At 47.5% G+C, this 19830-nt stretch overlaps 2 protein-coding genes across 6 annotated transcripts in view; one reads left to right on the forward strand and one right to left on the reverse strand.

Moving 5' to 3' along the window:
• Positions 1 to 2357: 2357 nt before the first annotated feature.
• On the reverse strand, positions 2358 to 18987 carry Anapc16 (anaphase promoting complex subunit 16). 2 transcript variants are annotated; one of them, XR_004943084.1, is made up of 5 exons: positions 18859 to 18987; positions 12310 to 12476; positions 7265 to 7339; positions 4564 to 4806; positions 2358 to 2787 (listed from the first exon to the last, which is right to left on the reverse strand). XR_004943084.1 is itself a non-coding variant. In XM_036167593.1 (4 exons), the coding sequence occupies exons 2-4, from the start codon at positions 12449 to 12451 to the stop codon at positions 4691 to 4693; spliced, it is 333 nt and encodes a 110-aa protein (XP_036023486.1). In that variant the 5' UTR covers positions 12452 to 12476; positions 18859 to 18987; the 3' UTR covers positions 4560 to 4690. The 2 variants fall into 2 exon arrangements, 1 of the variants encoding a protein (XP_036023486.1); XM_036167593.1 differs by lacking the exon at positions 2358 to 2787 and having other exon boundaries at positions 4560 to 4806.
• Ascc1 (activating signal cointegrator 1 complex subunit 1) overlaps positions 18693 to 19830 on the forward strand; it is a 91685-nt gene continuing 90547 nt past the window's right edge. For 2 of the 4 annotated variants that reach the window (XM_036167589.1, XM_036167591.1), the window contains exon 1: positions 19091 to 19352. The gene's annotated coding sequence lies outside the window, so the exon portion shown is untranslated. Of the gene's footprint in view, positions 18808 to 19090; positions 19353 to 19830 lie in introns of those variants that run through there. The other 2 variants (XM_036167592.1, XM_036167590.1) reach the window with 2 other exon arrangements.

Below are 19830 nucleotides of genomic sequence, written 5' to 3' on the forward strand. Positions count from 1 at the left end.
AAGGTCAAATACAAATGCCAGCACCTGAAAGCAAAGAAGAGCCATTAAACACAGCTATTTACTTTTGCAGTGTTGGACATGGAGCCCGGGGCTGTGTGCATGCTAGGGAAGTGCTCTATCACCGAGCCACATACCCAGCCTTGTTATTTTCCCTTATGTGCCTTGCAGTGTTCTAAGCACTGAAGACCTGGCAACCACAGCAGATGGCATCTTCCTCTTTTGTAAGCAAGGTGAACTTGTCTCTCTAGTTGTAAGACATCCCCCCACCCCCAGCCCTGCACCACATGCTAATAAAGGGATGCATAGGCCAGTGTGCCAAGTACCAGGCCCCAGCTCCCCCTGCCGCCTTTTCCTCCTCCTCCCCTGGAGCCATCTCCTTCTCAGACTCTGCTTTGGGAAAACAGGAAAAAAAATCTGGTGTTATTTATGCTTTGCCTGCAGTCCAAGATTTAACTCTCAAGTATCTGTCACTTAAGACTTATCTCTTTTTCGGCACTTCAGGCAATTATAAAGAGGCCTGTCAAGATATTTAGGCAAAATTAGGTGCTTTGGCAGAAGAACAGAGAGAAGCAGGAGGCAGTTTCTGCCTGAGCCCAATGTCTCTGAGGTCTACAAGTCTTTGTCTTCCCTCAGCATGGTGGCCCTCTCCTGGTTCCAGCTCCTCCCTTTACAGAGATAAAGGCCTTGCCTTAAAGGTAAGGCCCAGAGTTTCTACCAGACTAGTTCTTGACTGGGCACAGAGCTTCTAACCATGTGAGGAAAGAGAAGCCACAGCTGTGCACGAACAGGAAAAGAAAGTCCCTTGCATCAGAAGCTGGTGTACAGCCCTGGGGCACTGACACTCCACATGAGCATCAGGTTGGGGGGGTGGTGACAAACAGAACCCTCAATTCAAACTTGGGGCACATGCCTATAACCTCAACACTCAGGAGCAGGAGGAAGACTGGGGAGGAGTTCAAAGTCAGCTACATAGCAAATTTGAGGCCAGCCTTGGCTACATGAGATCCTGTGTGAAAAACAAAATAAAAAAAGGTGTGTAGGTGGTTTAGTCAGTTAAATGTTTCCCATGTAAGCATGAGGACCGGAGATCCTCTGGACGCACATAGAAAGTTAAGTACATAGAGTGTATCTGTAATCCCAGTACAGGGGAGGCAGACAGATCCTGGCTCAAGAAGAAGGGTGGAGGGTGACGGAGGAAGACTCCTGTTCTCAGCCTCTGGCCTTCACACACACACACACACACACACACACACACACACACACACACACACACACACCCCTACCTGCATATGCATGTGTCCACACATATACCACACATACAACAAAACACAAAAAAGCCCAAATACACCAAACTGTATCATGGGAAACTCTGGGTCTCTAGCTGGCATGGCTGCACATGATCTGTAGTACCAGCTACTTGGGAGGCTGAAAGAAGTAGACCACTTAATCTCAGAAGTTTGGGGCCAGTTTGGGTCAGACAATATATCCAACAAACAACCCCACTCTAAAACCAGTACTTTACGACTACAACTGTTATTGAAGATTATTGTACGTGTATGAATGTTTTACCTGCATGTATGTATGTACACCACATTTGTGCTTGATGCCTGAGGAGGTCAGAAGAGGGTAGTCATTGGATCCCTTGGAATTGGGAGTTACAGATGGTTGTGAGCCACAATGTGGGTGCTGGGAATGGAACCCAGGTCTCTGTAAGAGCAGCATGTGCTCTAAACCACAGAGCCATCTCTCCAGTTCCTAAACCCTGCACTTTAGTTAAAAATGCAAAGTTTGGTTGGCCTGGTAGCGCACACCTGCGCTTTCTACTTTGGAGATAGGTGGAAGAGAATCAGGAGTCCAAGACCGGATTGGGTTACAGGAGACCTGAATTCAAAACTAACCCGGGGACACAAGACCCTGTCTCAAAAACCAATCATAAAAGTTCACTTTGGAGTATCTTAAAGGGAAAGCAGCTAATTAGGTTTGTCATTTGTGTTTTATTACCTCGGGATATGATGACCACCATGTAGTTCATTCTTGCCAGCTTCAGAAGGAAAGAGCCTCCACTGTGCTTGAGTCCTCCTTATAAAGCCCTGGAGGTAGCAGGCAGGGCAGTCACAATTCATTGTACATTGGTACATACGCTCTTAGGCTTTCCTCCTTGAAGTGTATGTATGTGAGAGCATACCCATGTGTGTGGGCTAGAGGACAACTTTACATCCTCTTCAGGAACGCCAACCGTGCCCTTTGAAACAGTCTCTCACTGGCCTGGAGTTCACCAGTAAGGTGGACTGGTTGCCAGCAAGCCCGAAGGATCCTACTTCCTCCTCCCTCCCCAGCACTGGGACCCCAGTGTCCTGCCATGCCTGGCTTGTATGTGGGTTCTGGAGCTTACACTCAGGCCCTTGTGCTTGAGAGGCGCTCTCCTGACTGAGGCATCTTCCCAGCCCTAGACACTTTCTTTGTACAAGGTTTAGGGTTGGGGGCACTGGACTAGAGTAGGATGTTTTAAGTCTCAGCTTTGGGGTTGATCTTAGCTGTCTGGCTTGCTCTAGGCTTCAAGTTCCTCTTCATGGTGTGTGTTGGAGGATATTATGCAGTTTGCACGCAGAGAAAGGGGTAACTAAGGCTTGCTAGTTACTGGCCCACACTGAGTGCACAGATCAGAGTCGAGTCAGACGGTCCATTTCTAGCCCAAAGTATGGAGGAGACAATGGCCAAGAAAGGTGCAGAGACACAGTGCATCTTCAAAAAGTAGGCAGGGTCCTGTCAGCAGGGCTGGAGATGCAGCTGAGTGATTCACAAAAAAAAAAAAAAAAAAAAAAAAATCACCAATGAAGCCTGTGGTTCAGCTCAGGTCTCTTCATCTCTCTGTTCCCTCTTCCATTCTCCACCCCGCCTCTAGCTTCTCTCTTAGGGCTCATGTAGCCCAGGCTGGCCTTGAAATCCTAATAATCCTCCCACTTCCTCCCAAGTGCTAAATTACAGCTGTGTGCTACCAAGTTTCTCTTTAATGTCCAGGGGCACATTAAGAAATGCCCTGCTTAAACAAGTCAAAACTCTGTCCTACGTCCCAACACAGAGGGCAAAGGAAGGGGACAGTCAGTGCTGCAGTTTCACACAGGAAACGAGGACGACAGCTTCTAGACTCACTGAAAATCTGACCCACGGGCTGTGGGCTGGCCCTTCTCAATCCCTGCACGGCTTCAGACAAGAATGGGGGCTCCACAGTCAGTCAGTTTCTGTCCACCCCAATTTACAAGACTGTCTTCTGCCTGAGCTATGGGACCCTGAGCAGTTCATCTTCACCTGGCTCAGCCTTTGTCAAGAGAACAAGGTCAACTCCTCCCTGTCAGGAAGAGGGTGTGAAATAGTTTGAACTCCTGAGATTAAGGCCAATTGCTACTAGGATTAAATTTATTTATAATTAAGCAACTCTAAGCAGATCAGGTGTGAGTTATTAATGAGCAGAAAGGTAAATGCTGGCTAGGGCAAATCTGTATGTAACATCATAGTAATCTGCCTAATTGTGAAGCGTGGGGGTCCCGTGATGAGGCACAAAGGCCACCTCTGCATCTTCCAGGTTTTTCTCTATCATCATGTACAAACCCAGTGAAGAGAGGAGGGTAATATTAACACCTAGGAGGCTGAGGCAGGGGGACTGCTATGAGTTTGAGGCCAGCCTGGTTACAGAGTGACAACCAACAACGCACCCTCACACCTACTGAGTGGCAGTGAGCTCAGACACTGCAGCCAACAGCTCAGAAGTAAGGCAATGCCATCTAAATTAAAGCAGGTCTGGAGAGGAGGGGCCTGAGAGTCTAACAGGGAAAGGAATCTGGTCTCTCCTCTCTGTCCCCAACCCCTCAGACTTGGAAAGGATAAGTGCCAATTTGGAACTCTTTTCAGGATTTATTTGCTTCAGAATTGCTCTCATATCCCCAATGAGCTGGACCACGGACTTCTGGGTCTACAAGGAATTAGGTCACTTTATTTTTTCAAGTGCTGCAACGTTCAAAAAGCAATTTTGGGGTACAGGGACGGGGTGGGGTAGCACCATTTAGCATATCGTAAGAGGTGAGAAAAATAATCTATAATATTAAATGTCTAAGAATAGAGGAGGCAAGAACACCTTAAAATTCCCCATCTGGCCAGACCCTGAGCTGAAATCACACTCATCTGTGAAGAGAAATGTTTGGGCTGTGACTGTGAAACTGTGGATCCTGACCTTGGGTTTGATGGGGGAAAGTTTCCAGACGCTCTATGAATGACAGGATAGTCCCCATTCAGTTGGCCGATTCTGGCATGTGTCCACCTGGCTTGGGAGAATCATATAACTCTCTGAAATCCCAACCCTCCTGGTTCTCTGAGAGGATCGCCCTAATCTGATCCCCAATACTTGTTTTGTTTTGTTTTTGAGACAGGTTCTCTCTACATAGTCCTGGCTGTCCTGGAAGTCTATGTAGATCAGGCTAGCTTGAACTCATAGAGATCCTCCTGCCTCCGCCGCCTAAGTGCTGCCCAATACTTTTAAACAAGCATGTGACAAACTCAGCAGTGTCTCACAGGAGCAGTTGTGGCCTATTAATAGAAACAGAGGAACCAAGCATGGATGTGAACTCCGACGTGCGGCTCCCAGGACAGCTGTCAATCTCTGGGTGGCTGTGCCTTAGGGGCCACTGTGCAGGCGACATCAACCCGAAGAGGGTGTGAACCCCAGTAACTGCTCGATGGGTTTAAACCGCCACTCATCAGCCTCCAGCTCTTCCACCAAGCCGGCCAGTTTTTCCATCCGGGCAACTTGCTGATCTGCACAGAGTCAGAAGGGACAGAACACAACAGGGCATTTCCCATGAGACTGTTACCGCCATGACCCCTGGTCAAGACTGAATTTGTAGATGGGCTTTCCTACTTGCGATTTAGTGATGGCGCCTCACTTTATGTAGGTCTGAAGACTGAGGACGTCCCCACCCAGCCTCCATCCATCTGCACTCCTTTTTCCCCCTTTGCTGGCAATGGAGGAGACTGAACCCAGGGTCAAGTGCCCCACCGCCGGGCTGCATCAGCTTCCATGTGTACTGCCCAGTATGTGTGTGCATACACATGTGTGTGCATGTTTGTCAGGCACACGGTGGTCAGAGGTTGGCACTGGGTGTCTTCCGGAATCCACTCATTCTCATTAACCTTTATTATTTATGTGTATGCATGTGAGTGTGTCTAGGGAAGCCAGGAGAGGGTGTCAAATCCCTTGGAACTAGTTACAGATGGCTGCCAGCCACCATGTGGGTCCTGGGAAGGAAACCCAAGTCCTCTGGAAGAGCAGCCAGTGCTCTTAATTGCCTAGCCATGTCCCCAGCCTCTTCTCCGAGTGTTTTTCTCTTTTCTCCTGTTGTGTTAATCCATCAAGGTCCATCATCCCTTTATCTCCCTTCAGGCTCAGCCCTCACCGTGACCAAATACATTTTCTCTGAGTCTGGAAAGTTGGGTTTTTTTTTTTGTTTTTTTTTTTTCGTTTTTTTGAGACAGGGTTTCTCTGTAGCTTTGGAGCCTGTCCTGGACTAGCTCTGTAGACCAGGCTGGCCTCAAACTCACAGAGATCCACCTGCCTCTGCCTCCCGAGTTCTGGGATTACAGGTGTGCGCCGCCGCCACCACCACCCAGCTGGAAAGTTTTTATATTAAAATAATATTATACACGATTATTAAGAAATACAGTGGACTCTCTTAAGAAGCCCAACCCACATGGGTATGTACTCTCCTTTTCCTAAGGGTCTTTCTATAAATCTATGCTTAATGTATCGAAATGTTCCTGCCCGCCTCCCCCAAAAGCAAGCAGGGTTTTATTGCCGTACCCAGGTAGCCCCCTGCAGCAAGAGGGAGATTCAGGAGTGAGTTGTCTAAAATTCCTTAATAAACGCTCCTTCTCTTCGTTTAAAAAAGAAGAGAACACACATGCAAGAGAAAAACAGACAGACATAATTAAACACATACAGAGACAGAGGAGGAGACACACACACAGATGGGGGCCCAGGAGAGAGGTGGAGGGGGGGGTAGGGGGAGGGAGAGAGGATTAAAAGTAGCAAGGAGTGGTAGTTCAAGCCTAGCACTTGGGAGGTGGATACAGGATGATTGCTCAGAGTTCCAGGCCAGCCTGGGCTACATAGTGAGTCATAGAGTGAGAAAATAATAATAAAAATAATAAAGGAAAAAAATACAGCCGGGCAGTGGTGGGGAACGCCTTTAATCCTAGCACTCTGGAGGCAGAGGCAGGAGGATCTGAGTTCAAGGTCAGCCTGGTCTACAGAGTGAGTTCCAGGACAGCCAGGGATACACAGAAAACCTTGTCTTGGGGAAAAAAACCAAAATAGCCTGGCAGTGGTGGCATATGCCTTTAATCCCAGCACTCAGGAGGCAGAGCCAGGCGGATCTCTGTGCGTTTGAGGCCAGTCTGGTCTCCAGAGTGAGATCCAGGACAGGTACCAAAACTACACAGAGACACCCAAAAAACCCAACAACAACAAAAACTACCAACAACAAACAAAACAAAAACCCAGTGGTTACAGGCTGGGGTGAGCCTCAGTGGTGGGGCACATGGCTAGCATGTGTCGTGCTCTTTGTTTGGGCCCTAGCACTGTAACAGGACAATTATCATTGTCACACTCTCAGTATGTGCTGGATTCTAGAAGATGGAGCTAGACTCAGTGGCTATGTCTGTAATCCCAGCACTCAGGAGGCTGGAGCAGGAGGACCTAGAGTTTGAAGCCAGCTCAAGCTACATCACCTAAAAACAAATCACAGTATCAACAGGTCCTTGCTCTCCAGGCCACAAGGATTCATTCAGATGCTCCCATGGGTTTCTCCATGGAGGAACAGTCTGCAGGGGAAACGGTTCCCTGATGCGTAATGGAGACTTGGTGACACGTGTGTGCACCAGGGGCTCAGGGTGCAGACAGGGCCGAAGGTGCTGCACAGACACTGGAGGAAGGTGGTGCATGATGGGAAGCAGTTGGGGGGGGGGGGGTGTGTGTCTCATGAAGGGCAGGTAAAAGCACAGAGGAGCAGGAAGCATCGACTCCTAGGAGAACTCAACCCGGGACTTCAGACCTCAAGGGGGTTTAGTCTGGACAAGCTGTTAGAATGTCCTTCCATCCAGAAAGTCCCTGACAGTTTGGCGCTTCAGTCAGCACAGTGACCTTCAGAACTTGTGCCCCCTTGCTTCCCGTGAATGTATACTCGGAGTCGAGACAGCAGCTCACACGCTTACTTACCGTGCTTCACCTGTTTAAGCGTGGAAGCCACTTGATAGCTGAACACCGACTCACAGAGGAATCGCTCAGAGCCATCTACGAGGAAATAGGGCGCAGGCATTAGTTTTAATGGCTTCTAGAAAAGAAGAGAGCCTGTCCATTCCTCCCCTGCTTCTCCATCTGAGGTCTAAGTGTTTCTGGTGTGAACAAAGGGTCCTTCAGAATACTGCTCTGTAAAGCTACCTCTTCTATACCTAGAATATTAAAATAGTACCACTTGCTTGAGAGTTCAAAAATAGTGTTACAAAAACAAAAACAAGAAACCTTAGCCTGATGTCCTGGTCACCACTGCCCCCCTCCTGACCTGAACAGCAGGCCAACAAGGCAGCTGACACGCCCAGCGATGTGGTGCTTGTGTGACTTAGGACAAAACTCCAATCACTTATTCTAAAAAACCAGAGCCAAGGGAAAAGGGGTTATTGACTTGTACTATATCAAGTTGTACCACCATGACTATCACAAAGCCCTGCTGGGAAACCTCATTCTGTAAACACAGTTGTAACCCTGATTTTCCAACGGAGCCAACCAAGCACTGTGATCTGAATGACGCTAAGGGGGTGGTGCAAGCCCAGAACTTAGCACTGAGCTGGGGCCAAAACTGCCAACAAGAAGGTGGCTAGCTCTGTCATGATGCTCAGAGGATGATTGTGAAACCCGACACCCGTCAGTGCAAAGGCTGATCCGGCAAAACACATCCCCAAAGACACACAATTCACGTAGGCAAATTCCATGTTTTAAAGGGCAGCAAACCCCCCGGGGCAGGTGTTTCATTACAGCGTTCTCTAGCAAATGGAAAGAGGGGTCCAGCTGTCTCTCTCAAGGTAGCAGTTCACACTAGCACTGCTAGATGTCAGCACTCACTCAGCAGTCGTGGATTGGTGTGTCACGGGTTTTAAGTGACACACCAATCATTCTGGGAGCTACCAACACATTCTGGCCTCATGCTGAGTTTCACACAAACCTTTCTTTACAAGTCCTGGTAATCAAAGGGAAAAGTACAGCTGACTCATCTGAATGGTGTGAATACACAACCAAACAGGCTTCCTGCTAATATTACATTATCTTCAATGGTGGGGAGTGGGGAGGCCGAAATTACTCTTGGGATGAGCAGGCTGTAAGTTCAAGTCTCCTTCCTAGCCCTGGCTTTTTATCTTTCTTTCTCAAGGAACTGGGCGCCACACCCAGAGCACGGCCATGCCAGGTGTACTGGCTGCTGCTCAGCTGCACCCCTTGCCCCTGACTGGTGTAAAGATGGAGACAGGCTGCTGACATCATGGAGTGTGTCTAGATAAGAGCAGAGAGAACAGAGAACTCCAAACTCCACAAGGGAAGGGAGCTGCCATGAACTGGACAGCAGTGATGCAGTGTGCTGTGTTCTGGCAGGTAACTACCACACTGGCATCCTTCTGAACGAGCTCCACTAGCACTCGGCTTCCTGTGCAAAGAGCAAAGCACAACGGACTAGCGCTACCCCCAGGTGGGAAGTACGGGCTGTAAGGGCCAAGTGACAAGGGAGGAAGCCTCTGGAAGTGCAGCCTCCTGCTCTCATTTAATCATAGGACAGTGTGCATAAGTCATCGCACTGGCCTAGCTTTCCTGGTAATGAGTTCCAAAGCAAAAAGATAGCAGCAGCTCACCTTCCAAATAAGGTGCCTGGGTACTACTGTCCCATGCTTCAGCGTGAGGATGTATCCTACTCATGTGCAGCTTTGTATTGACTACAAAGTCCCCTGCTCCTTAAGCCACGGTCTATCAGATGTGACATCTGCCAATCTACAGTTTGGGATGTCTGCAGAGGAGTCAGCCAGAGGTGACCTGTCTCCCAGTTATAATTGTAATCAACACACTGGGCACCAGTGCACCGGTGAGAAATGTTCAGTAAATGGCCCCAATCTAACACTATCGCCAATTCCATTAAGTTCAATGCTATGGAAACTCACTGAGAAGGTATTACTTCACAGTAGGAAATTAGACAGTCCAGGTGATTTATAAATCAGTGGCCTGTGAGGTCCCTAAAATAGAGCCACTTCTGGGCTGGAAGGCAGCGTCTCATTTACTCCCTAATAACTGGGTGAGAACAATCTTGGCCGAGGGAAGGAGACTGTTAAAGCTTGCTTCCTGCTGCTGTTAGCAGCCAGCAGATGCACCAAAGTTTAATTGAGAGGTTAACTACAGGTTGTTTGGATTTACTATTCTAGATTTAGGAGCAGGCAGCATCAAGATGAACCTGTTGGGATTCTGACACACACCCAACCCTGACTCCTAAATGCTTCTGTTCCTCGCTCTCAAAGGCAACCTTGCTGTGCCCCCTTTCTTTTTACAGAGTTCCACTCTTTGCCCAAGCTGGCATAGAAGTCTCTACGTAGCATAGGCTATCACTGAACTCACAGCAATGCTCCTGTTTCAGCCTCCTGAGTGTTGGGATTGTCTGAATCCATCAACATTGTTTCCACTTTCCTCTTTCATCTGGCTGTGTCAGAAGATAGGGGCTGGGCCCGCAGCTCAGTTGGGAAGGTGTTCATCCAGCAGGCACCGAGCCTTGGGTTTGGTCCCCAACATGGACTAAACCAGACACAGTGCTATGTGCCTGTAATCTCGGCACTCGGGAGACAGGAGGGTAAGGAATTCAGGAGTTAGAGGCCAGCCTGGATACCGAGACTCAAAGATAAACACATGCAACAACGAAGAACAACGGTTTGATGTACGCATCTTCACTGTGCAACAATGTCATCTCCAAATCTGACACCACTGCCAACTCACATTTACGAGTGCTACATGGAAGGCTATACACAAGGCTTATGTAAATACAGTACCAGTTCACGCAGGAGACCTGAGCACCTGCTGACTTCAGTATCTGTGGAGATGAGGCATGGGTGGGATAGGGAGGGGACGGCGGAGGGGAAGAGAAGCAGAACCAAACCCCAGCAGAAACTGTGGGGTAACGACGGTCTTTTCAGTGTTAAAAATCTGGCATTGATTTATGGACGTATCGGAAGTCATGGGGTGGTCAGAGGACAACTTCTGGGAGTCAGTCCCCCCTTCCACCATGAGACCCAGGGATCAAACTCAGGTGGTCAGGTGTGGTGGCAGGCACCTTTTACCTGGTGAGATGGTTCTCCAGCCCCTTTTCTATTTCTTGATGTTAAATGGTGTGTCAGATACTTGATTTGACAAAGTCAGATGTTTTCCAGTCTAAGTGTGAGCAGCTTTTAAGATGGCTGGGGAAAGCCTGGGATGAAGGAGGGCCGGCCACAACTGCGCACTGAGCATTTAAGTGTAACAAATCCGTTCTGCAACAGAATCCAATCAATGCCCCAATGAGGTAAATGCAAAGGGCTGGGGTAAGACTAATATATGTCCATGACGGTTTTCTTGAAGCAGTGCTAAGCACTGATCTCTTCTGCGCTATAAAGCTCATTAAGCAACTTAAGTGCCTTCCACTCGTCATCTGTCTGTGGGAAACTCCTTAACCACATCTCTGCTGCACAGAGCTAGGGTTGTGATTTACTCTTAGTGCCACATACGGAGACAAAGCCCCGACTTCCAGTCAGATGTGGTGAGTATTAACAGAAAGGCAAGGGCACAAGCGCGTGCGCATGCCCAATACACCACCCTCCAGACCACACACGGCCTGCTGCTTCACCACCAATCACATGCAAGCCACCCCAGCGCCTTACGATGCGAGAGCCTGCCTGTGTTTCTGTCACAAAAGATTCTTCTGTTTGTCCTGGCTTGCTAGGCATGCAGCTGGGTCAGAGTGCTTGCCTATCGTGCATGAGGCCACTGGGGTCAATCCCCAACAGGACAAGAAAAAAAGAAGCAGTGATGGCGTCTGGCATTGTTTAACCCGACACCGTTATTTTTTCAGTATCTGATATAAATGACAACGATCACTCCAAAAAGCCAGCCCCCAGATAGAGCTGGTGCCTTTCTCACAGAGGTCTCCTAATTAATTTAAAATATATCCATGCAAATATGCAAGATTTATATAAAAAAAAAAGACCATTTTTATAATTCAACCCAAACTTGCTTGACTCAAGTGATTCTGAGCCCTTAATGGCTCAAAACATTTAAAAGCATTTGCCAGTGTTTTTAAAGTATAAGAAGACTATCTCATGAGAAGGCCCTGGATACTGGTCAAAAAACAAAGATTCGGGGCTGGAGAGATGGCTCAGTGCTTAAGAGCACTGGCTGTTGTTTCAGAGGTCCTGATTTCAATTCCCAGCACCCACATGGTGGCTCACAACCATCTGTAATGAGATCTGGTGCCCTCTTCTGGCCTGCAAGCATGTCATGTAGGCAGAACATTGTATACATAATAAATAAATATTTAAACAAAACAAAACAAAAAAACCAACAAAGATTCCTGTCTTAGTCAAAAATTCAGGATCTCTAGGGTGAGCCCAGACATGCGCATTTTATTGTTTTGTTTCTTTTTGAAAAGAAAAAGGGTGTCATTGTATAGCGCTGGATGGCCTGGAATTCACTATGTAGACAAGGCTGGCCTAGAATTCAGAGATTCGCCTGCCAAGCAAGACATGTACGTTTTAAGTTAATGTCTCATGTGAATTTTATGCTCAACACGAACCTGACGCCTCCCAGTCAGTGGCCAGCGCCGTTTCATGAGCACTGCCTGTGATCTATTTCTGGCCAGCCAGTTTGCAAATGTGTGATAAGACAGTGGCTGTAAATCTGTCTCCAGTACCATCTAAACCACGTAGTCACACAGCCATGTCCTGCAGTGGGCTATAAGAGTCACCTTCACAGAGGTAAATACTTCCCTTTGATTTCCCCTTCAGGCCTGTCTGGTGGGGTTAACCCATCTGCAGACACTGAAAAGACAATACATAAACAGGTGCCACAAGGCAGCCTGGAGTCAGACATGGAGAGGGGTCCTGACTCTAGGGCCAACCCTGGTCGGGTCACTTAAGGTCTCTGGCTTCAAGGAGTCTAGGTGGCCCTCCAGCTGAGCTGCTTGCACAGGCACAAACCCAGCATGAACTCACCTTCTAACATCTCTCCAGCTCCTTTGGGGTAGGTGAACAGAGCTTTCCGTGGCGGGGCCAGGTCTGAAACACTGAAGCCAGATCCGGTGACGGAACTGCCACTGACCCCACCAGCTGAAGATGAGGACGAGGAGGCAGCCATTCCCTCCAGCAGAAGTCTCTCTTCACTATAGGAGGAAACACAGCAATCGACAGGTTTATAAAAGCCAGGTGACAATACTTCATTCTAGCCCGGTGGGGCCAGCTTTCCCCACCCTCCATCTGTATACAGTTCTTTATGATGTCACTCAGGTTTTGAAGTAAAAACGTGCTTAAAAATAGCTTGCCAAGCTGGGCGTGGTGGTGCAAGCCTTTGATCCCAGCACTCAGGAGGCAGAGGCAGGCTGATCTCTGTGAGTACGAGACCAGCCTGGTCTACAGAGCAAGTTCTAGGACAGGCACCAAAACTACACAGAGAAAACCTGTCTCGGGGTGGGGGGTGGGGTGGGGGGGGGGGGTGGGGAGGGGGAAGCTTGCCAAGCTGGGTGTGGTGGTGCATGCCTTTGATCCCAGCACTCAGGAGGCAGAGACAGGTGGATCTCGGTGAGTTTGAGGCCAGTTTGGCCTACAGAGTGAGTTCCAGGACAGCCAAGGCTATACAGAAACACCCTGTCAAAAAAAAAAAAAAAAAAAGAAAAGAAAAGAAAAGAAAAAAAGATACCCACCTCTAAGATAACAAGGAGTCCTATTTTCTCCCATTAGCAAATTGTGCCATTGAGTGTGGGACTGAGTGCGGATGATTTATAGGTTATGAAGAGTGATATGTCAGTGCCAAGGCAGAAATGGACCCAAGGATAAATATTTCTGCTCCACAGGACAGTTTGTCTTGGGTACATCCTCACCATACCAAGAAGTTCACTTATCAAGTTTTCCAAATAAGAGTCCAGAATAACATTGTGTTCTGTTCCCAAGGAAGGGAGATGGGTTAGGAAATACATATTGGCACATTCATTAAGAAACTGTTAACCTTTTCATCTAAATGTAATGCCTAAATCTAACACTTGATGGCGACCAAAAACTGGAACAAAATAATTCAGGAACTGATCTCAGAAACCATGGATCTTTATGAATTGAGCATCTGTGGGCTTAATCATGTGCCACATCTGAAAACCCAGATCCCAGTACTGAGTTCATGACTTCCCACAAAACTTCAGAACAAGAACATAGCGATTTCAGAAGCATATGAAATTATATTAAACACATACATACATTCTTGCTGTTTTGTTTTTTGAGACGGCGTTTCTTTGTATGGTCTTGGCTGTCCTAGAAATAGGTCTGTAGACCAGAATGGCCTTTAAGTTCACAAAAATCCACCTGCCTTTGCCTTCCAAGTGCTGGGATTAAAGGGGTGTGCCACCACTGCCTGGCCAGTGTATAATTTTAAAATGGTTACGACCACATTTATACCATCTAGAACTTTCTGTCACCATGGAAATGTTCTGATAGTCTAGTTCTGTCCAATACAGTAGTCATGAGACTCATGTTGTGGCTATTAATGTAACTGAAGAGCTGTATGTTCACTTTTTTTTTTTTTCTTTTTTTCCAAGACAGGGTTTCTCTGTAGCTTTGGAGCCTGTCCTAGACTAGCTCTGTAGACCAGGCTGGCCTCGAATTCACAGAGATCCACCTGCCTCTGCCTCCCCAGTGCTGGGATTACAGGTGTGCTCCACCACCGCCCGGCGCTATATGTTCACTTTTAAATGCTAAATAAAATTTCAATAAAACCATGTAGCTTGTGGTCTCTCACTCCATAATGGATCCTAGTATTTAAGTGAACAAATGACTTTACATGGTAGTAGTGGTAGTATGCACAGGTATGCAATATTCCAGTTACTCAGGAGGCTGAGGCAGGGGATTGTGTACTCCAGACTACATAGCCAGGAGCCTGTTTCGATAACAACAGACAATGGCTAATTTTTACATTATATAGGTTTTAACATTTTTTTTTTTTTTTAAATAAAAAGGCTATTTATTTATTTATAGAGAAGGTCTTAATTTGCTGGCCTGGAACTTACTATGTAGCTTGGCCTGGCGTGAATGAAACTCAGGGCAATGCCACTGTGTCAGTCTCCCAAGTCCTGGGATTACAGCCACGTAGCACCATGTCTGGCTTAAAAAGGACAAAACGAATTTTCCAGGGCCGGGGAGCTGGCTCGGTTAGTGGAGTGCTTGCCTAGCATGTAGGAAGCCCCGGGCTCAGTCCCTAGCACCATATAAACAAGCTGTGGTGGTAAAGAAGTAGAATTCTAGCACCTGGGAGGCAGAGGTAGGAGAAGCAGAAGTTCTTGTTCCTCTTTGATTCTATAGCAAGTTCAAGGCCAATCGGGGATTCATGGGATCCCTCAAAAAAACACACCAAACCCAACCCAACCCAACCAATCAAACAATACGTACAAAGTTGGCACTCTTGTTTTTTAAAACAGGAAAGTACTAAAGAGTGCTACATTACTATAAATGTCCAGAGCATCTGGTTTCCTTCTAAGGAAAATGGTAAACGATGTGGGAGATGGTGGCTGTTGTCTCCTGATTCTATGGCAGTGACCTGTGGTTGTCAGAGAAGCAGAGCTTGGTTTCTAGTTCCACCAGATGGCCATCCATAGGTTGCACTAATGAACACGGACATGGAACAATGACATTGTAAGGCTATTGCTATCATTAGACTATTATAAGTGCAAACTCATTAATGATTTTTTTTACCCTTCCCCCCCTTTTTTTGTTTTTTGTTTTTTGTGTTTTTTTTGAGACAGAGTTTCTCTGTGAAACAGTTCTGGCTGTCCTGGAATTCATTCTGTAGACCAGGGTGGCCTTGAACTCACAGAGATCCACCGGCCTCTGCCTCCCGAGTGCTGGGATTACAAGCGTGTGCCACTACCGCCTGGCTCTTTTTTTAAAATTTGAAACAGCTTTTCACTGTGTAGGCCCGGCTGTTCCGGAACTTGCTATGTGGTCTAGACTGGCCTCAAATTCACTCAGTTGCCCTGCTTCTCAGTGCAGGTGTTGAAGGCGAGGCCACAATGCCCAGCTCATTAATGACACCCTTAATTTTGCGCTTAGGTTATTACTTTCTGAATTGTACTTGTACCCATCAGGGAAAGCAACCTTTCATGTGGAATTGTAATTGCTCCTTTGCACCACACTGTCTCAAAATACAGCCTGCTAAAGTTTTTAGTGTTCCTTAAAAGAGACAAGTATTGATGGACCAGGTCCAAATCTCTAACCAGATGCCTGGTGGGATTTAAATGAAGCGTACAGACCACTCAGCCACTTCCCCAGAGAGCAGCTCTGGCTTTACTTCCCCCCAGTTCAGAGCAGAACCCCCCAGAGAACTGTTTATTTTTCTCAACTAAGATTTTTAAACTCTGATCTTTTCAACTTCCACCCTGATAATGTTCTATTTAGTTGCTGACGCTTTGTATTTTGCATTTTGAGATCAGCTGCTCAATAGAGCACCCAGGCGGCGGCCAGGCGGCTTCAAAGGCTAGCCACAGTGACTCCAAAACTGAGGGTCATCAAAGGAACATTCTTTCATCCTATTTCTTCCCAATTCTCAGAACTAGTATAGCTCCATACACACAAGAGTCAGGGTGGAAAAACAGAGCTCGAAATCAGCACAAAGTTAACTTTAAAGAAGCCACTGTCTGCAGAGACATATCTGCAAGATGTCTGCTTCTAAAGATTTGCTTAAGGTTTTTTTTTTTTTCTTTTTATTTCTTCTCTTGTTGGTGTTGGCGACAGAAGCCAGGACCCTGTGCATGTTCCACTCTGAGCTACACCCTTCAGTCTCTAGTTTTGAATTGCCATCATGAAGGGGTAAACAGGAGTTAAGCTGACAACAAACCCTAGGTTGTAAATGCTGAGCAGAGGGATTAACTAAGTGACTAGGGTAACTCTAAGTCGCCACTCATGTAAGTATATCCACAGAATGCTTACACAGTTCACAGGAATCACTGACTTCCTAAAGGTTGTCTAATTTCTTTTTTTTTTTTTTTTTTTTTTTTTTGAGCTGAGGATCGAACCCAGGGCCTTGCGCTTTTGCGCTCTACCACTGAGCTAAATCCCCAACCTAAGGTTGTCTAATTTTTGAAGCAATGGCTTGTTGATCTGCTGCTGTGCATGAGGGTTAGCTAGCACAGCGATTAAGGTCTGACCACCAGGCGGTACTGGTGCACGCCTTTAATCCCAGCACTCGGGAGGCAGAGCCAGGCGGATCTCTGTGAGTTCGAGGCCAGCTTGGTCTACAGAGTGAGTTCCAGGAAAGGCGCAAAGCTACACAGAGAAACCCTGTCTCGAAAAAACAAAAAAAAACAAAAAAAAGTCTGACCACCAGGCTTGAAGAGTTGGCTCAGAGGTTAAGATGCTTGCTGCTCTTGCAGAGGACTGGAGTTAGGTCCCCAGTACCCAAGTTTGGTGGCTCCTGTAACTTCCACTTGCAACTCCAGCTCTGGGAGATCTGCTGCCCTCTTCTGGCCTCCTTGGTTGCAAGCATGCTCGCATGCACGCACAAGCAAGCAAATAAAAATAAATATATCTTTTCTTTTTCAATAGTCTCAAATGTTTTTAAATCATCAAAATAAAAAGGAAACCAATAAGCTGGCTCCCAAACGTCACAAGAACTGGTTGGTATGAAAAGAAATTTCTGTTTTTTTTTTTTTTTCATGAAGCCTGGTAAATAAATAAGTCTTTAAATAAGAGCTGACTATAAACAGCTGCCTGCCTAGGGCTCTATCCTGACTTTGCTATCTGCTGTGTGACTGGACAATCAGTTGACTTTTCCTTAGATGCCTCACCTGTAAAATGCAATGAGTAATAGTGCCTGCCTTATGGAAGTGTTATGAAGATTAAATCAAATAGGCAAAGCAATTAGAAACAAAACACAAATCAGTAGTAGACACTGGCACCGCGCCCCCCCCCCCCCCCCCCAAGACTCTGGCTTTGTAGCCCAGACTGTTCTTCAATTCCAGACTCTGCGGGATGGGCCTACTAAGTGTCGGAATTACAGCTATGCACTATCACACCCAGTTTTCCCTACGCAGAGCCCAGTTTCTCATACTTATTAAGCTCTACCAGATGTACTCCTAGGAAAAGTTCAAATTCTCTTTGACATAGCTATGTGAAAACTCCTGGAAGAGAAAGGGAAGGGTCTCCCTCTGTTGACAACGGTATCTGTTATGTACTTCATCCATTCTACCACTGGGCTACACCCTCAGTCAGCAGGTTCACTTTGTTTATCATCTTATTAAGAACTCTGCAGTGGGGCTGGGAAGATAGCTCAATGGATTAAGTGCTCCGCACTGGAGGAGTTAGGGATCCCTTGAACTCACTTAAAAGCAACGAATTCAGGTGCGAAGGTGCAGTAGCTGCCTGTCTTCCCAGCACCTGGGAGTTGAAGATAAGCGATTCCCAATAGCAAGATGATTAGCTAGATTAGCCGGAATTGTCTCGTTCTGGGTTCAGGGAAGTTATGAAAACTATGGAGGAAGACATCGGACATCAGCCTCGAGCCTCCACATGCATGGGCACACACACATGTAAATATCTAGCCTGTGGTCTTGGGTCTGGAGAGAATATAGTTCAGTGGTAGAGCATTTGCTTAGTAATGGTGAGGAGAGAATGCTGTCCTGTTAGAAAGCAGAACACAAATCACCTTTGTATCCTTGAGGCATGGTATCATGTTTCCTGGGTGAATGATTTATAAATATTAGAACAAGAACTGGCAGTTCAGTAGACTGCAGGGGACCGAGATGGTTGGAGTCATGAAGGTCAGTCCGTTCTGTTTTTTTTTTCTCTCATTGTGTGGAGTATACAACTTTGCCTACCAGGGGGCTGCTAGGCCAGTAAGAGGCACTCAGTAAAACTTAGCTGCATGCTGATGAACTTGGCTCTATGAGAGAAACTGGGGCTGACAGCAGAGACGCTCACAGGAAAAATAATGGTATTTGTGGGACACAATATGGCTTGGTTAAATACTTACTTTGTGTACGACAGAGATGACCTTGCACTCATAAATTACTTATTTTCTCACCAACAACAGACAAAACAAGAGATCCTTCTTAAAAATTAAGTCTCGGAAAAAAACACCGGACGCTTAAGTCGATTCGGATCCAGTACGGAGGCTAATTATGACAACCCTTGGGTTCTACCAACCAATCATTCCAGTGTGTTCCACCTGAACATACGGGTCACCATCCGAATCAAATAGCGAGGTAGCAGCTCTATGTATAGGTGGGACGAAGAACCAGGCCGGGTCGGGGAGGAGTCAGCACACCAGCCCTGGCTACGCTAACTCCAAGCGGGGCTCGCTTCCCACCCCGCAGTTCGGGAGGAAGCAGAGGCTCGCGGCCGGCCCACTGCGCAGGCGCCAACCCTCCGCCCGCATGCTCAGTCCGAGGACATTGCACACGCCCGGCGCGGGTGAGCCTCCGGGGTCTCTTTCCACCCTCTCTCTGTTAGTCCTGGCAGGTAGGGGTCCAGAACCACCGACGGTTCGTTCGGGAAGCCTTGGCTACTTACCCGAGTCGCTTGTGCACTTTGCCTGACAGCCCCGCCCCCGGGATCGAGCCGTGCGGCTCCGTCCGCTACGACGACGTAGACGGCGGGCGTGCGCGTGCCCGCCCGGCGCTGCGGGGAATTTTTTATGGCGGGCACGCGCACGCCCGCCCCTGCGGCGGTGGGAAAATCCTAGGGCGGCGCTCTCGCGCATGCGCAGCGAGGGCGTGGGCGGGGCGGGGCGAGAGCGAGCTTCCGGAGAACACTTCCGGGTCGCTGCCGCCCCGTCATCTTCCGCGTGGTTCTGGTTATCTTGCTGCCGCGCGGTGTTTTCTGGTCCCTGCCTCTGGCGTAGGGGTTCTTTGTTTACTTCTTCGATTTAGGACTTCAGCTTCTCCCACGAAACGATAATTACACGAAGACATAGATACCGCTTCCTCTCCAAACCCCCATGACACAGGGCTAGTGGGTTTCCGTCCTTCTGCGCAGCCTCTCTGCCTGGAGCTGCTGCAGGAAAGGTAGATGAGTATGCATCACAACCACCTCGCGCTCGGGGCCCAAACTTTACTGCATAAAGACGACTTTTGTACAGAGCTGCTCTTTGAAGTGGGGAGAGGTTGCTAAAGAATAGCACACCAGCGTGTCCTAAGACTGTTGATAATTACATCCTCTCGTCAACGTTGACTTTGTGTGTTCTCAAAAACACAAATCCACACCTTGGTAGTGAGTGACTTGGCAGAGGTTTGGACCAAGCATTTATCTAGATGGGATTATTAGGTTTTCTTTGGCATTTTAAGTACATGGGCTTGAAGACTCAGTCACCTGTGGCGGGAACATGGGTTGAACTTAACCACTGCTAGTTGATAAGGAGTCTTTATTTCCTAACTATTGATTCAAGTGGTGACTAGAAACTTCACTTTTCTCAGTAAGTGATGCAGTTTGTTGGGCAGTGACCTCCTCACTAATGTGTTGGTCTGAGAACTATGTTAAATCGTA

This window comes from Onychomys torridus, chromosome 18, assembly GCF_903995425.1.
Source record: "Onychomys torridus chromosome 18, mOncTor1.1, whole genome shotgun sequence".
Lineage (NCBI taxonomy): Eukaryota > Metazoa > Chordata > Mammalia > Rodentia > Cricetidae > Onychomys > Onychomys torridus.